The sequence below is a fragment of the Sceloporus occidentalis genome, unplaced genomic scaffold (assembly GCF_023333645.1).
Source record: "Sceloporus occidentalis isolate IW3139 unplaced genomic scaffold, rSceOcc1.0.p SCAF_6, whole genome shotgun sequence".
Classification (NCBI taxonomy): Eukaryota; Metazoa; Chordata; class Lepidosauria; order Squamata; family Phrynosomatidae; genus Sceloporus; species Sceloporus occidentalis.
In genome coordinates, this window is record NW_028316986.1 from 55570674 (window position 1) to 55595536 (window position 24863).

General features: G+C 40.2%; 1 protein-coding gene across 1 annotated transcript in view; it reads right to left on the reverse strand.

Moving 5' to 3' along the window:
• The window catches only part of BIRC6 (baculoviral IAP repeat containing 6), a 241574-nt gene that overhangs the window by 158387 nt on the left and 58324 nt on the right, over nucleotides 1-24863 (reverse strand). The window contains exons 18-30 of the mRNA XM_089529449.1: nucleotides 24510-24671; nucleotides 24290-24421; nucleotides 22700-22797; nucleotides 22040-22187; nucleotides 15830-15963; nucleotides 14865-14999; nucleotides 14022-14209; nucleotides 11824-12138; nucleotides 11342-11441; nucleotides 7912-8126; nucleotides 7313-7521; nucleotides 6725-7071; nucleotides 1675-1894 (exon numbers count right to left, since the gene is read on the reverse strand). Coding sequence (XP_089385575.1) covers nucleotides 1675-1894; nucleotides 6725-7071; nucleotides 7313-7521; nucleotides 7912-8126; nucleotides 11342-11441; nucleotides 11824-12138; nucleotides 14022-14209; nucleotides 14865-14999; nucleotides 15830-15963; nucleotides 22040-22187; nucleotides 22700-22797; nucleotides 24290-24421; nucleotides 24510-24671 — 2403 coding nt within the window. The remainder of the gene's footprint in view (nucleotides 1-1674; nucleotides 1895-6724; nucleotides 7072-7312; nucleotides 7522-7911; nucleotides 8127-11341; nucleotides 11442-11823; nucleotides 12139-14021; nucleotides 14210-14864; nucleotides 15000-15829; nucleotides 15964-22039; nucleotides 22188-22699; nucleotides 22798-24289; nucleotides 24422-24509; nucleotides 24672-24863) is intronic.

Below are 24863 nucleotides of genomic sequence, written 5' to 3' on the forward strand. Positions count from 1 at the left end.
TACAGGCCAAGGCTAATGGCCTTTACTCTGTTCTCATCCTTCTTGATCTGTCTGCAGCCTTTGACACTGTTGATCACTGCCTTCTAGTTGATATACTTTCTCACCTTGGGTTCTCAGACTCTGTTCTTGACTGGTTTAGATCTTCTTTGTCAGGCCGATCTTTTGCAGTGGTCACAGGTGGTCAGACTTCGTCCTCTGTTCCCTTATCTGTTGGAGTTTACCAGGGTTCTGTTCTGGGTCCCCTTCTGTTTTCTCTCTACACACTGTCCTTAGGTAAACTCATTAGCTCTTTTGGTTTTTCCTACCATCTGTATGCCGATGACACCCAGCTCTGGATCTTTCCACCCCTGACCTTTCCCCAAGACTTGAACAGCAAGTTTCGTCTTGTTTCACGGCTGTCTCGCAGTGGATGTGCCATCGGCATTTGAAGCTCAACATGTCCAAGACAGAGCTTCTTGTCTTTCCTCCTAAGTCCACCCTTCAACACTCCTTTTCTGTCTCTGTGGACAACATTTCTATTCAACCAGTCCAGCAAGCCCGCAGTCTTGGTTTTATCTTTGATTCTTCTCTGTCATGTATCCCCCAGATCCAGACCACAGCCAAGGCTTGTAGATTCTTCTTATACAATATTGCCAAAATCCGACCATATCTCTCCGCCTCTACTGCCAAGATCCTGGTCCATGCCCTAGTGGTCTCACGACTTGATTACTATAACGTCCTCCTGACTGGGCTTCCTCTTTCTCACCTCCGTCCTTTAATCTCTGTCCAGCATTCAGCTGCACGCATTATCACATCCGCCCACCGCTCTGACCACATCTCTCCTTTGTTGGCATCCCTTCACTGGCTCCCTCTCCCTTTCCATATTCAGTATAAGCTCCTGCTGTCGACGTTTAAAGCCCTCCATGGGCTGGCCCCTCCTTACTTATCAGACCTTCTTTCTCCTCACCTTCCCACTCGGGCCCTCCGTTCTGGCAGTCAAGGTCTGCTGTCCCAGCCCAGGATTTCCTCTGCCCCATCTCGGATTCACCCCTTTCCACTCGCTGCCCCTCACTCCTGGAACCTTCTTCCCCCACGAGCAAGAGCCGTCACTGCTTTAACCAGCTTCAAAACGGAGCTGAAGACCATCCTGTTCAGAGAAGCGTTCCCAGGCATTGCATAACTGTCACTTGCTATTTGATGTTCTTTTGTTGCCTGTTTTATTGAATCATTTCCTGTATTGCTATGTATTTTAGATGTATTATCCTACTAGAGAGGCAGGCTAACTCCAACAGGCCTCCCTGGAAGAAGTTTACCCATCCATTAAGAAGCCAAGCCCTCCCTCCAGTCCATCTGCCTTGGTCCAGGCCTTGGAGGTAGAGAAGAACTGCTGGCCCTCATCCCCTTCCCCTCCACCCCTCCCTTCTCCTTTTGTGTCGTGTCTTTTTAGATTGTAAGCCTGAGGGCAGGGAATTGTCTAATTAAAAGATTTTATGTACAGCCTGTGTAAATTTACAGCGCTTTATAAATAAAGGTTAATAATAATAATAATAATAATAATAATAATAACTAGAGCTGAAAAATATTCTAGAATCCTACAAGTCTCTAGCTTATTTCTCTTCATTTACAGTAAGAATTGTTGCATCTTTCTAAATGCAGATTAATTAAAACAGAGAAAAGGATGCATCTTAACAGTACCTGTCCTGTGGAAAAATTAGAAGTTGCTCTGAATTATACAGTTCTTGCAGAACATTTGAAAGAAACTGTCCCCACCATCGTTCTCCACCACACAGCTGAACAAGAAGAAGGCCTGTGTGCAAACGTATTTTAGGAGTTCCACTGATACACAAGTGCTTGAATAGTTCTTCACAAGCTTGAGCATGAAATGTACTTTGTAGGACTACAGGAACAGAGTGCCCTTGGAAGAAATAAGAATAAACTAAATTAAGCTGAAATGCGGTGATTGTATATCCATTATTTACAGTCATGCTTGGATAGGTAGAGAAGCAATGCATGTGTGGATTATAGTACAGGTGGCAATGATGTGGTATTAATTGAATTTATATCCCACCCTTTTCCCAACCTGGAATTCAAAGCAAATTACAAATAAAAGAAGTTGTGTCCTCTCTAGTCAGTTCCAGAAGTAGGAATCATGTGACTTTCTGTCATGTTGACTGCTGACTCTTGTCTCCCTCTCCCAATGGTATTTCATAGCCTTGCCAAAATTAATTTACTGAAACGGACAAAAACTGCTTCATAAGAATTGACAGTAAAATATGTGTAAAAGTTACAGGAAGAGCATGCAGAGAAATGTAAGACTCTCAGCTTTTGAGCAGAACTGATATAGCTTTGGTTTTTACAAAGGCAAACATGTCAGCTGTGAATGGATTCAGAGGTGACTGTAGGCCAGAAAAAATTCCTCACTGAGACTTCATTCTCCTAGGGTACTAAATTCTGACTCAAGTAATCTGTCTGAATATACAGAGAATCTTTCAGATATGTTGCTCATGTGTATTAAAATGAGGTCACTGACACCTTCAGAATCCTGGAAGCATTGATTACCTAGAAATCTTGATCCATTATGCTCCCTCATGTATGTTTGGACTATTGTGTAGTCTGTTCAAATTTGCCCATGTCTTTCTTTCACAAGGTCTGTAAATGGCTGAAGTACAAAGCATTCTAGTCTTCATGCTGTGCTGATGTTCTTGGATAAATAATTCATTCTTCACTCTTGCTCCTTTGCAATAAGCTTCCTAATCAGATAGACTCACACCTGTCACCACTACTTTATTGTGCTCTCTAAAAGGATTTTTTTCTTTTTAAGGCAAATTCTCCTTCTAAAACTAACCAAGGGACCTCTTTAAGTCCATTGTCAATTTCAACTAAACACGATGCTGGGTGAGAATCACCCTTTGATGAGATTTCATGAATAGTCACATCCCCAAATGTGGTACTAGTTAAATTGGGGACACTAGCAACCCTAAGATGTGAGCTAGATACATTAAATCTACAGATTTAAATATTAATAATAATTCTTATTTTCTTTCTATCTTTTAACAACAATAAAAATTGTTTCCCAATTGTCTATGTCTGTTCCTAAATGACTCTTTTAAAAATTTAGTAGCAATCCATGGCCTGTTACAGACAGCCAAAATAAAGCTGCTTCGAGTCATTTTGGAGGTATGGTATTTCAATGATACATGCGTCCTAAGAGTCCAAAGGCCACACCAAAGCCACGCTCCAGTCCTAAGGACTAGAGTGCAGCTTTGGTGAAGTTTCCAGACTCTTAGGACTCATGCATCATTGAAATACCATACCTCCAAAGTGACTCGAAGCAGCTTTATTTTGGCTATCTGTAACAGGCCTATGATTCTGTAGACATGGAATGGTTTTCTTAGGTTCCCTTTCTGCCTTACATTTGATCCTGGCCTCCACAATTATGTTATTGAAATACTGGAAAATCTGAATCCCTTATTGTCTGAGATGTTCTGTTAGCAGAACCAATGCCTTTGGGACCTCATGTAAGACAGAAAGGGAACACCTTGAACTGATAATGCTTCTCTGGGTCTTTGAAATGCTTTTGGCAGTCTAGTAACATAAGTATATGGATATATGCATCGATCACATTTATTGATGCTAGACAATCATCCTGTTTCAGGTGGTCCTGAATGTCTTGATAGCCTGCAAAATTTCTATCTTGAAATGCTGATATTTTATAAAACTGTTCAGAAATTTGGGATCTAAAACCAGAATTCATTCTGTTTTGTTGATTGTAAATTAATATTTTTTGTAAATTCATTAAATTTTAAATTGGTGGTTACTTAATATATCATGTACTGTATATACTCATATATAAGTCTAGAAATTTAGGTCAAAAATGACCTCCAAAAATGTAATCAAGTTATCCACGGGTCAATGTAAGTACTTTATCTTAACTCTTATTTAAAAGAAGGAACCATCCCCTGGTGAAAAGCAATAGTATAATCTGTCCCAGAAGCACTGACACCATCTACTCTCTCATCCATCTAGCCTTAAGAGTAAGCATAATGAGTTATGTCTGCTGGAATTGTCTAAGTTCTTTGACACTGTTTTGCCTTGCTTCATCCTTTTGATCCTTAGCTATATGCCCCTACATTTTACCCTCGACTTATCCCATGGGTCATACCAAACTCCATAATTTTGGCCCCAAAACTTGTCCTCGACTTATACATGAGGTCAACTTATAGTCGAGTATATACGGTATATCTGAATAAGCTAAAATTGGTACACTATGTAAAGGAGTCCCAATCTTCTTCTTAACAAAATTTTGAATCAACTCTTGAACTCAGACTCTTGGCACTCTATTAATCTTGCAGATATAAATAGTGAAGTTTGTAGTTGCTGAAACAGTGGCATAAGCTGCTGTATCTGAAGAGACCTGACATTTTTCTGGAGAAAAGCCTCAGAATTTTACTATACATCATTATGCTGTGTGAGCCTTGCAGGGGAATTCCATCATTCTATTCCTCCAGTGGAATCTGAAGCCAGAACACTACAGGAGTTTGTTTTCAGTTCACAGCTAGTCTTGTAATAATGGTTGCTGGAGTGCTGCCCATTTTCAATGGAACATCTTCAACATGGCAGTCAGTAAAAATAGAGCAGTTTTTAACTGTTAAACTATGTGGAGATACAACTAAACCTAAATCTGTTAACTCCCCCTCTTTTTTTATCTATATTTTTTCTTGTCCTATAATCTTACTTCCTACCCCTTCCACCTTCCTCTTTTTGTTGTTTCCCCCTCTGATTCCAAACATCTCTCTAACACTGCTGCAGATTTATCCTTCTTTGAAGCAGACTTTGCTTCTGTTGCTGTTGTGGAGAGTCTTCTTTTACTGTCACTTGTGGACATGAATATATTTCTTTGTGCCACTTCAGCAACTTGTGTAAAGGCTTGCAGTTTGGCAATCAACTGAGCTCTTCGCAGTAATATACTAGGCTTGCTGAGTGATCATCGAGTTTTTCATTGAGGTGGCTCTTTGTAAGTTCTCTGCTAGAATGAGGACAACTGTGAGAATTTTCTCATACTTCAATCTCCAATACTTTCTCTTTTTAGAAGTCTTCAAATGTTCTGAAGTCTCTGATGATTCATTAATACAGAAAAGAATAGAGAGGAGGATTTTTTTCCCCAAAAAAAGAAACTAAAGCGAGTTGGTTACCACAGGGAACACTAAATCAACAAAAATCTCATAAAAGATAGATAATAGACAGTTATAGTAACAGATGTGAAAGACCCTGAAAACTCTTTAATTGGCATAATGGGACAGAAAAAAGTGATCAGGGGAAGATATGTTAACTGTCAAAATGCCAGAAAATCACATGACTCCTGACACTGAAACTGGACTGAAAGGACACAACCCATGTGACTGCAGACTGCTCCTCTACAGCATTCAGAGAATAACTATATGATATGCACAACACAGCTTAGATGAAGGTTGCATCTAGATTATAATCAGCATGGCTCTGCTCAAAACACTTTAACATTACTAAGGGTTTTCTGTTTTGCTGTGTAAATCATGCACAAATGATTACAGAGAAAGCATCTGTGTAATATTATTATTCAAATAATTTAATCATAAAGTTAGAAAAAAATAATTAAGATTTCTTCTGATATCAGACAGTGGCTGCATTTAGACATTTTTATCAATACTGTTTTCAATTCTGACTTACTGTGAGCAAGTGTGCTATTATGCATGCTATTCTATTGTTCCTTTAAGCTCCTCCTGGCAGTGAAAAGCTAAACAAAGAGGAGGTTTCTGTTATTTGCTTAGTGTGACTCTAAAATAAGTAACTGAAGCTTATTGTTCCCCCTAACATGCTGAAGACACAAGTGTAGTGAGGAGAGCCCTGAGACAGGGAGAGCTGAAGGGGCTGAAGTGAGCCAGGTGGGAAAGGAGGGAGGAACCAGTCAGGAGGCGGAGTTAGAGAAGGAGGGACCAAGGTTCCCTGAGAGGGGGATAAAAGAGAAGGGAGAGTGGCGCTCGGGAGGAGGGATACATCGCGGAAGAGGAGGTCGGGGAGCTGCGGACGAGAGAGGGGCAGTGGAGGTAAAGAGAAGTCCTGGGAGGGACGGGGTCCCGGTCTCCCTGCAAGCCCGGCCCAGCTTTCGAAAGAGGGGACCTCACCAGAAGGTAGAGTTAAGGCATCCTCGTACGGAGGGGGATTTTGCCTACTCTGACGAGGAGGTTTGGAGAGGACCACCCAGCAGGGACCTAGAAGACGAATGGTGGGACCCTAAAGGGGAGAAGTGGGAGTGTGGCCCTCCTCCGCAAAACCGTGACAAAGCTGACTGGGAGCCGCTAGAGAAGCACTCCGCTGGACAGAGGAGCAGCACCCCGGGAGATGCCATGGTTGGGGAGACCTAAAGCTAAGGACTTGAGTTTTGAGAGTTGGAACCGAACTGGTTGGCTTGTTGGCCTTGTTTTGTTATTTGGGAAGAAGGGGAAGGATAGTTTGTTGGTGAATTAAACATTGTTGCAGCAAAAGCCTGCGTCTAGTAAGTTTGTTTGGCACGTGGGTCAGAACTTCCCTTTTTCGGGCCCATCATGCAGCCTGCTACGCCAGCCCCGCCCACAACAAGCTAAACACAATTACAGACTTCTGACTGGATTGCTTTGAGAGTAGCAAACTAGAACTCCAGGCTGAAATTTGGTCCATCTTCAAATAAATGTATCATTATGGACTTCTCAAATATTTATCTCAAACTACTAACCATTTGAAGTATGAAGCAAGCTAAGTAAAGTATCCAACAGGTATCTGATAATTGTGCGCAACTGCTCTGTGGACGACATCTGAATCAACTCTTTGGGATCACGTTGTTCTTTGAGAATCTTCCTGCTTGCACCTAGAGCTACTTTGAGCCTCTGTACAGCATGATGTGCCAAATTAAGCTGCAACTGTAGCTGAATGCAATCTTGATAAGCAGAAAATACACGACTGTCTTCCTCTACTGCCTTATCTGGCTTCCGTAAAAAATACTGGGCATTGTTAGCACTATTCAGTGGAGGAAGGTCAATGCTCTGCAGAAGCGTTTCAAGTCTATGGCAGGCCAAATTATACCTGTAGGAGTTAAAAGGGGAAAGTTAAATAATAATCTTAATATAAAATACTATCATCCTAAAAGCCTAAGATAAATAAAAGCTTTTAACTTTACACATCATGAGATTTCAATTTAAGTTTTAAACTGAATAAAAGACATGCTTCTGATATAATTCAAAAACTCTGTTTTGCTGTTATCCTATAACATAACTTTAACATTCATTGTATAAGGGGCTGCAAAATATCCAAAAAGTCATTTTACCTGCACTGTATGTCTTCCTGCAATGCAACCATCATTGCTAAGTGTTGATCAATTTCTGGCTGGTTTGCAGATTCAACTTCTCCTCGCAGAGGATCATGCATTATCTTTAACTCACTTTCCAGAGGCAAGATGTAAGTATGCCCATAGTAAAATCCCAAAGGAATTTTGGCTCTAGCATTTGTACTTCCATAGCGACCAATAACCGTGATCTAAAAGGAGACAGAATATAGCCTTTAATGCTGTTTCATTATTATTTTAAGTTATGAGGAACATGAAAAATTGAAAGCTATCTAATGTGAAGTCGAAGGCTTTCATGGCCAGCATCCATAGTTTTTTGTGGGTTTTTTGGGCTATGTGGCCATGTTCTAGAAAAGTTTCCTCCTGACGTTTTGCTAGCATCTGTGGCTGGCATCTTCACAGATTCTTTGAAGATGCCAGCCACAGATGCTGGCAAAACATCAGGAAGAAACTCTTCTAGAACATGGCCACATAGCCCGAAAAACCCACAAAAAACTATGAAAGCTATCTAATTTGAAGAACATTTAAAAAGCCAAATTTATTTTAAAAGACCCACCAAAATTACTGAAAATATTTTTTACCTTCATGAACCTGCAAACTGGTGGTGGTATTAAATCATGCAGAATGAGAGAATGAGTACTGATATCTGTAGCGACCACTAATCTTCTTCCATCAACTTCTTCACCAAGTGTCCAAATATCAATTGACAATGAAGCCAGATCACCACAAGTTGGAATCAGTACATCTGTCAATAATATGGGTCTGCTGAAGTCCAATGTCACAAATCTCCTTGCACCTTTTTATATAAAAAAAATTAGGATTTACGAAAAACTCTGAAATACAACAAGCTTGAAGTACTAGCGCCAGAAAGATAATTATAACCCAGAAATTACCCTAAGATTTTATAGATAATATTTTTAATAATTTTGTGCATGAAACCAAGTCTGTGTACACTGAACCATCAAAAAGCAAAAGTGTTACTATCTCAGTGACATGGGTGGCTGACTTCAATTTTGGATTTTTGAGTATTTAAGAATTTCAGATAAGGGATACTCAACCGGTACTACAAACCAGACCTTTACTCATACTAGCTAGAGTCTATAGAAATCTAATCTAGAAATCTACATTAAATGAAGGTTTTATCCAAAACCTAGGCCTTTAATAAATTGCCTCATTTTACTAAATTAAGCCATGAAAACTATCAAAAAGAACACAATTTAACCCCACACCTTCTAATTTCATCCTATAGATTAAAGGGAAAAGGGGGGGGGGGAGAACACATGCAATCCGACATTATTTTGCCTTGGCCAAGGTTAATTTTGTATTCTGAGTTGCAAACAATTGAAACTATCATTGCTCCAACTTTGACTTCAGCTGACATGGCACTGTATAATAAATCTTATAGTGCCAGGTTTACCACAGTCTCTCAAGATTTATGTAATATCTAGCCTGATTTATTCACAGAACAACATCCAAAAATTTCTTGTGATCTTAACATACAAAAGTCAAATTATTTACTTGTCATTTCCTTTTCAAAGCAGTTTGATTTTGCAGTTCTGTCCTGCTATGTAGTTATTTGTGGCATAATTCAGTTAAAATTCAAGAGTACCTGTTACCAGCTTCGGCTGATACGCCAGCTGCGTCCCTACCTGGGCCAGAGGGACCTTGAAACCGTAGTACATGCTCTGGTAACCTCTCGTTTGGACTTCTACAATGCGCTCTACATGGGGCAACCCTTGTACCATACCCAGAAGCTACAATTAGTGCAGAATATGACAGCCAGACTGGTCACTGGTATATCCAGAGCCAGTCACATAACACCAGTGCTTAAAGAACTGCACTGGCTGCCTATTCGCTTCCGGGCGCAATACAAGGTGTTGGTTATTACCTATAAAGCCCTAAATGGCTTGGGCCCAGGATACCTTGAGGACCGCCTCTCCCCATACAATCCGCCCCGCACACTCAGAACATCAGGGCAGCAGCTATTGAGGGTTCCAGGGGCCAGACTAGTCTCCACGTCCAGGAGGACTTTCACCATCTCGGCCCCGACCCTCTGGAATTCGCTGCCCAACGAGCTCCGCTCGGCCACCACCCTAGCCCAGTTCAAAAAGGGGCTGAAGACCTTTCTGTTTAAACTCGCATTCCCTGATATAGGCCCCAACTAGCTTCCCCCCCCCCCCCCTATGTCAGCAGTGGCAAGCTGGCCAGAATTGTTTTAACTGTTTTTAATGTATTTGGATCTGTTTTGTGCATTTGTAACTTTGTATTTTTAAGATGTTGTACACCGCCCTGGTTATACAGAAGGGCGGTATATAAATAAAATTTTTATTATTTTATTTTATTAAAAAAACCCACAGTATTTTGTGGATCTCTGAACAACCTGCAACTTAAAACTTTCCCATTTCCCTTGCATTTTTTTAAAGCTATGATCATAATATGATAGCCCAGGGTAAAATATTTAAAGCTGTAAAGGTAGTCTTGACAAAAAAACACTACTCAGTTTCAGAAGGTTCATACAACTAGTTCCACAACTCCATAGAATTTGAGAGCTTTAGTTTCTTGGAAAAGCAGATTTAAGTAGGCATGCCATATTGGAGATGGTGCAAGCTTACATTTTGCTTCTCTAAAAACTAGGATACAGAGCAATGGTTTCTAGCTATAGGGAAAGGGATTCCATCTAAACATTAGGAAGAACTTTCTGACAGAAGAGGTATTCAATAGTGGAACATGTTGCCTCGAAGAGTGGTGGAGTCTTCTTCTTTGGAGGCTGTTAGATAAAGGTTGGATGCCCATACATCAGCAGTGCTTTGATTATGTATTCCTGAATGGCAGGGTTTGGACTGGATGACTCTTGTGGTCACTCCCAACACTATGATTCTGTGATTCCAGGAAAACTTTGGATTTTAGGGGGTCTGAAAATAACAGTGATATGGCAGAGAACATTGCTTTTAAACAAGAGTCCAAAGTTTCTCTGAGCAAACCTAAGCCTTTGATGACACCTAAAGTATATCAATTATTAATTCCAACGAATGTATCCACAGGGGATCTGTTCCAGATCCTCCCGCGGATACCAAAATCTGTGGATACTCAAGTTTAATTGTCCCCAATGGTGGCATGGCCTCATGGCCGCTCCACCATTGAGGACCATGGAACTTCACTTTTCTCCCTCCCTTCTTGTCCTCCCTCCCTCTCACCTTTCCGGCGCTTCCCTATGCTTCTCCTCCCCTCCTGGCTTTGGGCTCTGCTGTGTGGGAAAGGAGGAACCAGTAAGAGGAGGGGCACCAGTGCACCCCATAATGACTGAGTGCCTGCCTGAGACGGGAGCAAGAGCCGCTGACCAACTGCCATCCCGCCCCACACCCTGGCCTCCTCATGACATCACCGGCCCCTCTCCGCTTCCATGGGCGAGAAGTGGAATGGCTGTTGTGGCGGTGGTGGATTCAGCTGTATCCTGACTGGCCATGCCCGGGGGTTGCTCGGCCATCCTCCTCCTTCTCCTCCTCCTCATACTCCTTGGCTCTGTGGCTGGTCATCAGGAGAAGTGGGGCTCTGGACTGGAGGGCTCTGAGCGGCAGGCATCCTCCACATACACAATTCTGTGGCTGGCTCTCATTGGCAGCAGCCAACCACCTCCTCCTCTGCTTCCTCCTCCTCCTCCTCACTGCAGGCTTGCTGTCCACAGATGCTTAAATCCACGGACAGGAAGTCCACAGATACCAAGGGCGGACTGTACACCAACTGAATACTATTACCTCATCGAACACTCTGTATCCCAACCGCTTGTTGCCTATTTTAATTGGATTATTGTTAATGTTCAGTTGTTTAATTGCTGTTTTAGGATCAGGAGGAAAACTGGGATATTGGGATTTTGTATGAATGTTTTAACTTTAAGCCGCTTCAACTGTCTTTGACAGAGAGATGGGGTATAAATAAAGTCTTATTATTATTATTATTAGGAACATAGACAATATTAACAGACATCCTTAATATTAAAAAATATTAGCATTTTACCTGAATGCATTCGCTCTATAATGATGGACTGATGAGGTGGAGGCTGAAGAAAATGTGAAGCATGAGATATTGCAAGAGCAAGACCAGTTCCAAGTGGATTCTGCAAAAAAGGAACATTGACCCATATATAATACATCGTGTCTGGTATTAGTTCCTAGATACTGCACATGCAAAAATAAAGACAGGCAGCCTTTGGAAAACTTAAGGTTGCAAAACTCATTGGCTACATTGTGGATTAGTTTATTAGCATACTAATGGAAAAGGTTTCAAAGCATTAATTGAGCTATCTCTATTTGCACTAGCTTCTTCACATGGAATTTAGATTTAACAGACGTGGGGATTTGGAAATCAACTTTTTAACAATACTGCCTGACAAAACATACTGCCTACACTCAGATTAAAAGGCACACTAGCAATCACAATAGTTCCTGCCATTAAAATTAATTATCTTGGAATGTCATGAAAGCTCTTTTTTTAGTTACCGTTCTGGACTTGTTTGCATTTTTGTTGTGTGCAGAAAGGTTAACTGGTGGAGGATCAGTGACTGAGCCCGGAAAAAGTTGTGCAAGCTCTGCATTGATAACAGCAGAAACTGCCTCATTGGGTGGTGTTAGAGGTGGAGTCATGAACAGGGGGGTGGTTTTAGGAGTGGGTGGGATGACATCCGACGGATGAATGAAGAACCCTGGGGCTGCTACTGAGTTGGAAGGCACAGAGTTGTGAACAGGGCCAACTGCTGATGCTGCTGCAGCAGCTGCTGCTGTTGTCTGGTGTAGTTTTGCTTCCAGCTTTGCTTTCTGCAGGGAAAATAAAAGCAGCATATGTACTGTAGGCCAGTACTGCTCAAAAAGGCACTAGCAATACAAGCATTAGCAACAAGCAGCATGAACACAATGAACAAAAAAGCAAAGAGGCTCAGCTTTCATTTTAAACACATCAAACACGTCTACCCCCCTCCCCAAATGCAACAGAGCACAAAAAAAAAAGGAGATAAATACTGCAAGAAAAATATAAGATCTGTATGAAATCACATTTAGAAACTTAGCAGGTCATTTTGAGAGAACATGTCATGCATATATCATATGAGCTGACCACTTTATAACAGCTAAGCCAATGGCTTAAATACAATTAGTTCAGCCTCCTCTAACCTCATAGTCCAAAGCTCATAGCCACAAAAGCTCTTTTTTTAGTTACCATTCTGGACTTGTTTGCATTTTTGTTGTGTGCAGAAAGATTAACTGGTGGAGGATCAATGACTGAGCCCGGAAAAAGTTGTGCAAGCTCTGCATTGATAACAGCAGAAACTGCCTCATTGGGTGGCATTAGAGGTGGAGTCATGAGCAGGGGGGTGGAGACTATACGTTTCCATCAACCATGGCCTCTGTGGCCAATTATCAGAAGGTATGGAAGTTGCAAATCAAAATATCTGGAGGAACCAGATTGGAGAAGGGTAGCCCACAATTTTATTTCCAAGAATGCTTAACATTAGAAGGTTAAATCCATATCAGTTATGTCCTAGCAAATGCCAAATAGCATATTTAGATAAATATAGAAATCTTATATGCACAGTAGGACACCAGATGCATACCCTTCCATTACATATAGAACAGTTTTACACCAAACACATGACTGTGTTGATTCTACTTTGAGATGGGGAAGTGTGGTCCACAAAGCCCTGTGTGGTTCCCTAAAGTACAACTGTTTTTTCCTCCCAAAGGCCTATTATTGGGCAATTTTTCAGCCCCAAATACAAAAAAATTGCTATGCAGAAGTTTAGCATTTCTACATGCACTGAAACTTCCATTCCCCCAATGTACTTTTTTCCAATGTCTTTTTTCGGGTGTAAACTGCCCAAAATGGTAATCAGAAGTGACACTGTATCACTTGCAGAGTACTGAGATACATCAGTGTAGCCTAGAAGCGTGGGGGAATTGACCCGCACTCTCTGTGAGAACTCAACACATGTATTAATCCACTATATTCCATCCCACAGATCAGAATATCTTGAAGAAAAGAGGCATACAGTAGAGCTGATATCCCACTGTATAGATGAGATTTCCAAACAGGTGCACGTGTGAGTGATAAGAGAAAGAGAACTTCTTTCTGACTCTCATTTAGAAGAAAACTGTAGTCACATCAAGACATTTATTACCAAAATATACTTAAACTAGTGTTCTCAGATCAAAAAAGTTTAATAGTGCTATGCAGAGATCTCAGAAGTGCAGACAAGAGTTCTGATAATATGATTACTTACGTAACCAATGCAAATCATATGGCCCAATGGAGAGTAGCTATATCACATGTTTAAGAAGGGTGTAATTATTGCATTTTTTTCAATTTTGAGTCCAATTAGAGCCTCCTTATAAGTTCTTACATATGAGAAAACTGTTTACGAAAGAAATAAATGCTATTGTATTTTACATCTTTGCATACTTTTGTCTTAATTGAATGTGAAAATCTAAGTGTTGATATTATTAAGATTTTTCTATGCAGGGAACATTCTGTGCATTTTCAACACAGGAATGTTTGTAACATGTGATGTGCCCTCTAAGCTACTCTCCTAAAGATGTACATTTGATAATTATTTGCTTTGTGCTTTATAATGAAAATTTTGTAATAATGGTAACTACTCTCTCAGCTTTTGAAGTTTAGAGACATCATGAAAGAGATGGCCTCCAACCTGTTGCTGAAGCTTCAAAAGCTGCTGCTGTTTCTCTTGAAGCACCTGGAGCTGTTGCTCTGCTGAGGCCATTGCATGAGAGAGAGACTGCAAAGCTACCTGGGCCGCTGAACTCAGTGCTGTCGAAGCTTCCCCCACTGTCCCAGATGAGAGGCCACCAACTGTTGGGGTAACCCCAAAGGTACTCACTGGCATGAAACAAAGAAACAAAAAAAGTGTATGTAGAAAAGCGGCACACATAGCATTCTCCTAAATACAGTCGGCCCTTCTTATACACGGATTTGTTATACAAAGATTCAAGCATACATGGTTTGAAAACATTCAAAAAAAGTATGCATTTCAAATATCAAACCTTGATTTTCCATTTTTTATGAGGGACACCATTTTGCTATGTCTTTATATCTAATGGGACTTGAGCATACACAGATTTTGTTATACATGGGGGATCTTGGAACCAAACCCCAGCGTATAACAAGGGCCCACTGTACTGTACTCTAGTAGTACGAACATTCCAAATTGAAAGCAAGCTTAAAAATATGAAGAAAAAAAGTAGTTACTGGAATATGTTTCCTTTTCACTGTAAAGGGTTACTGTTTTATAGAATTTTAATTCAATACTGAATTTGCAAAGCAAGTGGGGGGGGGGATTACTAACATCCAATACCACATGCATTTTTCTATCTATCAAAATTTTGGATCAAGGAGCTTTATCTGCTTTATTCTAATTTTCAAACTGATTTAAGGGATCAAATTAATTTCTCCACCCTAGGACCTTATAAAGACTACCATTCTAGTGTAGTAGGTTTAGAAAGAAGTAATAAAATGTATATACCAGTAAACGTACTTGCATCGTCCCTTTCTATTCTTGTTCCATCACTAGTTGAAACACAAGTAAAGTGCAGAGGTTCAACTTCCAGAAGACCAGTGAGGGAAGTAAAGCTACCTTCAGCAGCTGCACAGCTACTGATCTTTCCATTCCCTAAATGACAAAGAATGTAGTATCATCATTCACATTAATTATGTTAGAAACTAGGTCATTAACATCCAATATCTGTCATGGACACCACAACAAATGTATGATAGTGGCACCCAGTATACTAGGTTCTAATTAAGGAACATCGGATAGCAAAGATACAACCACACACCAAGTTCTTATAGAACTGTTTCTCCCTCCATTGAAGCCTGCCTAGTACAACTGTACAAAGCTAACTGTTGATGCAAGAAAACTTCTGCTCACAGAACTTAATTTTTCTGCTTTTCTCTTTTTAATGCAGCCCTCCCTTGCTGTCTCACCCAGTTGTTCACAACAGCCAAGAAGTTACAGAACTGCATGGAATGTGATACTGAAGAACACAGCAAACAAAGAGTTGATGAAAATCAACAATCCCATTCTAGTAATGCATACAGAAATGACATCAAGCACTAAGAGATGCAGTCAAGAACAAATATATGATCTATTTATGTAATGGGTTAAACACAAACCAAGAATAAATAGGCTCTTTCTGCTGGTATAGGAAACGGGGACATACTTGAACATAAGAGGAAAGGGGTGGGAGGGTTATTTTCTTCCTTTGCACCTTCACAATGGAACTGGAAAATGTGGGGAGAAATTACCATCCCACTCCTCCCTTGCAGGGCCAGATAGAACTCAGCTGAATGAAAGTGTGGACTCAAACGACTACCGGTATCTTGAGAAAACTCGACTCTTGTATAGTCCAGTGAAATGAGCTATTCAAATGCATACATTTGAATAATGAGCATAATGGTATGTCTCTCTCAATAACAGTACTGTCTGAGATATTTGCATACCTGAGAGAACATCAGACAAATCTATTTCATCTGACTGTACACCAATGCTGCTGTTATATATATTCTTACAAGAAGAGCCACTCATTTCCAAATCGAAGAGGACTGGATCAAAAGGTGAGCTATACAATCCGTACCTGTAATAAGGAAAAAAATATGATATATCATACTATATATGGTTACATGCATACATACATAACTGATGTATTGAATAAAAACAAAGTACAGTGCGCCCATGGCAAGCCCTGGCTTTTTCAATGGGCGCAGGGGCACACGGCAATACAAGCAGGAATGTGCACCCATTGAGAAGAACAAGACTTAAGGTAATGCGTTTTTTACTATGTGCGGGGGATCCTCTGCGGATAGCAAGGGTACACTGTATGATTATGGGACTTCCAGTACTACCAATTGCCTTCCACGCCTTTACACTGAGGAAAAAGAAACTAACTGGGCGCACAGACAGTTCTTGGAGTTACATTGATTTACAAATGCTGCAAATAAAAGTGGTTAGGCACTTGATTTCTTTCAAACATGAGGAAGCTGAGCAATTGTTTTAGAGCCTGGATGGGAAACATGTAGCCTTGCAAATATGTCTGGACATCTGTTCAGCAGCTGCAGCCAATGTGAGGTATGTTGGAAGCTGTAGTCCAAGAACACTTGCAGGGCAGCACGATTCCTACTTTATCTAGAGAGTTTCTGTAATTCTATACATTGAAACTGGAGCCACACATGTTGATTTTAGAAACACTGTTAAATTTCCAGGCTATGTTATGCAGCAACACCATACAAATCCCTTTTGTCCTTTGCCACAACATAAAGCCAACTTTAGGTTTGTGCTACTAGACTTTGAGACCTTCTGTTATAATGTGTTTCTCTTGTTCCCTCTGGTCCATTCTAATATAAAAGGTTGGGGCCTGACATCAACACCTACAAATGATGCTGATGTTTAGAGGTTACTTTCCTATTTTGGAGCTAGGACTGGCTTTAAATGATAATGGGCTGAATCGATTCCTCAGTGGTGGGGGTGGGGAGAAGTGTTTAAAACTGGGTGTGAACCAGAAGTGCCCACTGAATTTGAATCCAGGCATGGAGTGAAGTGGGTCAGGTCACAGCAGAGTGGATTTGATTTAAGGTCCAAAACACACTGTAGAAATAATCCAGTTTGAGACCGCTTTAACTGCCCTGGCTCAGTGCTAGGGAATTATGGGAACTGTAGTTTTATGAGACATTTAGTCTTCTCTCTCAGAGAGCTTTGGTGCCACAACAAACTACAATCCCCAGTATTCCCTAGCACTGAACCAGGGCAGTTAAAGCAATCGCAAACTTGATTATTTCTGCAGTGTGTTTTGGACCTAAATCATTATTTAAATCACTACTCAGAAAGACTCAATTTAATCATGGGATTCCACCCGCCCCCCCCCCCAAAAAAGGGCACTCTTTCTCACTATAACCTTAATATGCATGTTACACCATGTTATACCATGGTTTTTGTCTTTTCTTAGTTGATGAGGAAAAGTTTAGTATATGAAATCAGTATAGCATAATCTGTGTACAAAAGGATGGAAAACCTTTGACTGTAAACATCAACTGGAAAATGTCCACCTTTCAAGAACTTGACCACATCATTTAACTATAGATTAAAAAGAAGATGTGCAAGTAAGAAACCTTGCCTTACACCTTTCATGACTGGTATCTAATTAGTTAGATGACCTTCATCTAAACTGATTCTCAGGAATGTATTTTAATAAAGAGTTCTTTTATATTTAAAAGCTTCAGATCAGTACCTAACGAGTTTAGTCCATAGGCTTTCACATGAGATGGAGTCAAAAGTGGCCTTAAGATCAATAAATGCCACAAAAACTTGCTTTATTATTCCAGCCAGATACCGTATTTTCTGGCGTATAAGGCAATGGTGGGGGTATAAGACCCCCAAGTCACCCGCCGGCAGCATCCCTGGCCTCCCCTGAGGGGGTCTCACGCCGGCTAGAGGAGGCCTCTCTGGAGGCCTGAGAGAGGATCCACGGCGGCTGGGCTCTCACCGCCATTTTTCTTCTAAAAGGCGGCGGGGAAGCGGCTCCAGAGCTGGCTGGGCTGGTTGTGGGAGAATGTGCTCCTCTTAGAGGCCTGACTAGAATCAATGCTGATGTTATAAGTAATTCACTAAAACTTTTGAGGCCCAACTGATTCATTCCAAAATATTAACATACATGCTTCTCAGTTATTTTAACCTTCTTAACCTGCTTTTACTTAACCTATCAGTGTTTTAATATATTTTAAGACCATTATTGTTGTTGTTGTTGTAAGTTGTTTTAATATGTTAATACTGATATGCAACCCTGAAATCTCATGATACAGGGCAGGATATAGATATTTTAATAAATAAACAGAAATAGGGCAAGCCTTTATTTAGTCAGGAAGTAAATCAAAGATGATTTCTCTTACCTCCTGCAGATGAACAAGGGAATTTGTTACAGTGGGCCCTCCTTATCCACAGACTTGCCATCTGCGGATCCCAATATTTGCAGACAGAAAGCCCCCAGTTGTCCCTAATAAAGTCCTATTCGGTGCCATTGCAGCTGCTGCTGCTGCTGCCGCCGCCACCCTCCTCCTCCTCGTCCTCCTTGCAATTGCTCCTGCTGCCTGAGAAGAGCGCCCCCCTCACAGCCCTACGTGCAGCCATCCCAATCTGGCAGAAGCTGCTTTACTTGGGTGGCAGGAGCAATTGCAAGGAGGAGGATAATTACAACAATGAAGAGGAGGAAGAGGATGACAACAAGGAGAAGGAAAATGGTGGTGGCGTCAACAGTTGGAACAGTACTGGGAAGGAACTTGAACATCTATGGATTTTGATATCTGCAGGGGTAGTGTGGGGGTCTGGAACAGATCTCCAGTGGATATCATGGTTCCACTGTATTCAAGCCAATGGGCTTGAATATATGTGAAACTCCGGAACGGATCCTCTGTGAAAAAGGAGGAGTGACTGTATTTTCTGTTCTCGCAGAGGACAGAGCTTTTTGCATCTAGTGACAAGCTGCTACAAAATGCTACTAGGAAAACTAAATCAATTTCTAAACTACAAGAGATCTAGATAGGGATTCTAAAGTGACTTTCATCCAGATTCTATACAATATTCTAGAAATTCCAAGAAAACAGACTGAGTTAGATATGCTCATTTTTTTCAAATAGAGCATCCCAGTATGTTGCCTGGATGATTTCTCCATAAAGGCCTGAAAGCCACTGAATAGGAAAACAGCCTGGAAATATGGTAATAACAGTTTACACCTTTTCTTTTCTTCCTGTCAGCTTTCTTCACTTCCAGCTTTCACACCCACAAGAAGAAACTGGAAATATTATGGCATGGGTGTTTCTAACTTTGCTATCTACAGATATCTCTTTACACTTGAGGATCCTATCTAGTTCCTTCACAGCTTCCCTTCCAAGCCGAAGTTTTGTGATTTCTTAACTACAGTCTTGATTTTGATTAATGATTGGGCTAAGACTTAGAGAAATAACTATTATGAAATCTTCATTACCCACCTTAAAGTTGTGTAATTCATCTATGAAAAATTGTTTTCTTAACATTCAGCTATAGCCGTAATTTTATACATTCTTCCTTAACTTTCACCTTTCCAAGTCTTCACTATTTTCTGCAAGCAATAAGGTGTCATCTGCTTATCTTAATTTTTTCATGTTCCTTCCCCTCTGAGTCTAATCCTGCTTTCCATATGTATTCTGCATATACATTAAACAGATGAAGTGATAAAACACAGCCATTTCTGACCCCTTTGTCAATGGGGGAGATCCATTCTGTTCTCCATACTGAGTCTTAAGAGTGCCCTCTTGTTCAGAGTATAGACTCCAGATTGGTGAAGTTAAACACATCTCTTACTTCATATAGCCCAGCATTCAGTCAATCATTTATTGTCCAGAGTCTGTACAGCCTACCCTCCGTATCTGTGAAATTGCCATCCATGGATTTGAGCATCCATGGATTGCAAGCCTGCATGGGGGGGAGGCAGAGAAGGAGCAGGAGGTGGGGAAGACGAGGAGGAAGAGGAGGAGAGGCAGGAGGTGGCGGGGGCAAAGAGGAAGAGGAGGAGGAGGAAGAGAGACAGGAGGCGGTGGGGCGAGGAGGAGGAGAGGCAGGAAGTAGTGGGGGCAAAGAGGAGGAAGAGGCAACCCTTTGCCATCCACTGTGATGACAGCAGTGAGGCAGGCTTCAGGTGGGCCGGGGTGACAAACTCTTATTGACCGCAATGGTGGTGCAGCCATGGATTTTGGTAACCACGTGGGTATCTGGAATGGATCCCCTGTGGATACCAAGTACCCACTATACAAAATGCAGGAATTTATATACACCTCAAAGATGGAAAATGCTTCATTTTAAAATATTGTTAAAACCACACTAGTTCTAATGTAATCCATCTCATAATGTGTACAGGTATACTTCATTTAAAAAGGAAATGTTTTCCTGGGTATTACTTCTTTAACAGAAACCCTGGTACGAGAGACAGAAAGAACATAGAAAGAATACTGATATGTTCTTACACCATGAAAAAGATTAGTAGTTCAATATGTTTTGACAAACTTTTTATTCAAAACTAACAATATCGACACATGAAAGGAAACTATCTAGTGAGGTAAGACTTGCATAGGTAAACAAAAACTTTTTGAACCTATTCAGAGACCACTTGAAGGCCACTTCCAAAATACATCCAGAGATTATTTTTCTTTTTTAACGAGCCTCCATTTTCCTAATGATTTCCATTTTGGTGGCCAAACATGTAGATTTAGCCTTTTTAACACATCTGAGAAAACGAGTGAGTCAGGCTTACCTGATCTCTCTCCTTTTCTCTGGTTCAAACAATTTCAGGAAAGGTTTCTGGGGGCATCTGCTGTTTACTTTGCCTGTTCTAGGCAGGCACACAGTATGATCAGCTAGACTGAAGTCAATTCTTTCCCAGCTCAAGCTTCACTGCAAACATGATATTGGAAATTGACACTGAAAGTTTGTGTTTCTCCTTCACCACTCTCACAATCAATGCTGCTAATCTTAAAAAGCCCCAGCTAGACAGAAAAGAGGAAAGGTTGGAGGGCATAAAAAGACCTTGTATTTTGTAGTTTTGATTTGCTATGTTAATTGCCATACATTTTTTCGTTGGTCTTTGTATTGTTGTCATTATTTGCTTGCTATTTATTGCTATTGTCATTTGTTATGTTATTATTATTGTTATTGTTAATTGTTAGGTATTTTATTTACTATTGTAACCCACCCTGATTCTTCGTGATTGGGCAGAATATAAATTATTATTATTATTATTATTATTATTATTATTATTACTATTATTATTATTATTTGTAAAAAGAAGCTTCTTTCTCAGATGCTTTGTTTACTGAGGCATTCTTGAACTTGCAAATATTTATATGTAGGGAAGACATCAAGGACATTAAAGATCAGGATCACAGTAAGCTCAGAAATGATGTTAAGAAAGTCCCTCTTGCATCTTATGACACGGAGAAGGACCATAAGAGGGAGATTTTTTTTTTGTAGCAAAACAACTTAGGAGACATTCATACAATTGAATAAATATATGTAAGATTTTATCATGTAGTGAGGCCTACTGGACTTTCACTTTAAATTTACTGGCTCTGGCAGAATTTACTAGATTACAACACTATACTCTTATAGCACTGCTATTCCACTTTAACTGCTCTGGCTGCCTCCTGTTGCATTCTGGGATTTGCAGTTTAAGGAGGGGCATTTAAAATTCTCAGCCAGAGAGCTCTTAGGCCCCACTGAACTACAAGCCTCAGAATGCAACAGGAGGCAACCAGAAAAGTTGTAGTAGAATACCAACACTTTAAGAGCGTAGTGCGGTAATGTGGTCTATTAGAAGATTGGTTTTTCTGCCTTTGTGCAGAAATGATTTATCACTGATGTGGACAATAAGCACTTTAAGTCATTCATTCCTCTGTGCCTTGTTTGGGACTGCTGTAGCTATTTAAGCCACAGCCCGCATATATTTGTTTCCATGCCTTCCCCAAGAGATGAGTTCTAGGCTGATTGAATGCTAGGCAATATGCAATTAGAGATTTCTTTGGTCAAAGTGTAGATTATACATCAGAACAATCAGATGTCGTGGCATACCATTTCTTTTAAGCATGAATCATGATTCACATTGTGTATGAATGTGGTATATATACTTCTACTACCTTGTTTGTAGTAATGCTTCCATAGGTGTTAATCGGTCCTGTAACTGTCTAGACACTGCAGTCAGCAAGGATGCACAAGCTGTACTGCAGCCAGCTAAATCTTCATCCTTTACGTAATTCAGCAATACAAAATACCAATACACAGATCCTAGGAAAAGAAAACCAATAGATTACACATGTAAGCAGCCACACATTTTGTTTTAACTGGTCACAGACCATTTGCTGATAAACTAAAAAGCTTTTAGGTCTGGATCGTGGCTTTGATGCAGCTTCCGGATTCTTAGGACATATGCATCATTTAAACAGCATACCTCCAAAGTGACCCGAAGCAGCTTTATTTTGGCCTGTCGGTATGGGGCCTTAGTAACCTTTAGTAAGCCTACACATACTAGTGTACAGATTTAGAGCATTCTATGAGTTATAACAAACATTGAGGTAAAAGTTATATTTCAACTATAAACAAGTGGCACCCAAAATTAGCATTAAGATGATACAACAGAAGGACTGGAACAAAGTATCATAAAGTAGAAGAAAAGGTACAGGAGAAAAAGTAACAGAGATAAGGAATTACGTGCAAAGACTAAGCATACAAGACAAGTTATGATCCAAAACAACAAAAACAAAAACAATGTTTGTACAAGATCAAACAACAAAGCTTACCTCCAGTTGCAGCTGCAGGTAAATAGGACATATTGCCAAGCAAAGCCTTCAGAAGAACTGAACTAAATCCTTGTTGACTTGGCTCAAACTTCCCATTGCTATAAAGATACATTATAAATTTCATTTTATGATTTTGCTTTAGCAAACAATACAGCTTTCAAAGAAGACAACATTCTATGGCAAAATGTCAGGGCTTGGGGGATTGCATTCCTTCCTCCTAACATGCTCCAACCCAACAATCATGTGTAAATTTACAGCACTTTATAAAGGTTAATAATAATAATAATAATAATAATAATAATACTTTCTTTAACATTTTAAAAAATGACAAAAATGTTTCCCCATACCCTGACGGTGGTTAATTTTGCCATGTTTTTGGGTCCCTGGGGCCCTTTTCAGCTCAGGAGAGGCATTTTTAAAATCAACCTGGAAGCTACTTTACTTCCTATTTCTTAAAAAAAAAAAGTCCTCTCATGGGCCTAAAACAGTCCAAGAGGGACAAAAGAACAAAACGGCCCCTTTCATGCCCCAGAAGGTATGGGCACTTTAGCACTAAAACAAAAAACAAAACAGTATTTTAAGGGGGGGGGGGGATTGAGGGTTTTGGATTGTATTTTTTAAAATCTTTGTAAGCTGTCCTGATTGCATTTTGTAGAAGGGTGGGATATAAATAAATAATAATAATTATTATTATTATTATTAAACAAAACAAACAAAGAAAAACACCTGGGGATGCTGGGGGAGGGAGGCACTGAGAAATTGCATGAGGCTTGCAGATCACACTTTCCCCTCTTTTATTTTAGGGCAAGGATGGACAATCTTTTTTTTCTGTCATGGTGCATGACCCAAGAAACCCAAGAAAAAAGAAGGCAAGCTCATTGCATTTCTTCCTTGGAAATCTCTTTTTCATTCCTCCTTTCCATCTACATCCAGCAGGTTACAGAGGAAATGACAAATGGTTCTTGCATGCAGAGGCCTGAAGTAATGACTTACAGAGGGTTTTCAAAATTTGACTGAGGAGCGAAGGTGGTTAGACACAAGAGACCATAGGATTAAAGACTGTCAGTGTCTACTTGTGTCTATGGAGTTTATTAAACAGATATGCCTTGTGAAAAATAGAAGAGCCTCTTCTTCGTAATCATAATTAAGCTGCTGTAAAAATGCCTATTTATCTGTCAGTAAGCCCCAATGTACTAAATGGCACATATGTTAGAGCAATATTTAGGACTGTATTCTGATACCCTGATTTTCTCTAGAAAGACAATATTTCCCAGCATTATTTTTTTGTGCCTTCCCATTGTTTGAGTTATGGTGAACCTAAAGCGAGCCTATTATGTGGTTTTCTGGGAAAGATTTGTTCAGACAGAGTTTAGCTTTGCTTTCCTCTGTGGCTGAGAAAGTGTGACTTGCTCAAGATCACCAAGTGGAATTCCATGACTGAATAGGGATTTGAACCGGCGTCTCTAGACTCATAGCCCAGTGCTCAAAGTACAATACCATACTGGTCCAGTATGTTAATTAGGAAATTCTAAGACAGATCAATTTAATTGACATAGAGAAAGTATGGAAACAGATCATATTGTTACCAACCTTATGCAAAGAGCTAGAAATCGGGCACATTTGTGTGCTATACTTCGTCCTGCTTCAAAGAAGCAAACACGTACTATATCGAAGAGACACATCCTTGTTTTTGATAGCAAGCTCTCATTAGCTTCTTTTGAACTGAAAAATGCCAAGAATAGATTTTCAAGCCATGACCTTTAAAATCAATTGTATTTTCTTACAACAGGCAACACTAAAGTTCTTTTACCTGCCTAGTCCATTGGAGTGAACTCCTGCCAGCCAACATAGGATATCTAATACAAGACTCTGAGCGTGCTCTGTGACAACTGCATCTTCTGACTTTTTGCAGAGTGTGTTAAGAAGTCTTTCATGGAATTCTGAAAACTGTAACATAGCACACCGCTGAACTCTACCAGAAAAAAAAATGAAAAGGAAGAAAGTTAAATAATGAAGAGAAATGCCAACAAGAATGCAGCTTTTTAATATTACAATGCACAAGTCTCCCTATCAAGAAAGGAATTATGACCTTTTTTAGTTCCACTCTCTCATTAGCTGCTTTCACAGAAGCCCCACGCTGTACTTCACTTCTCAAGCTTAAAAA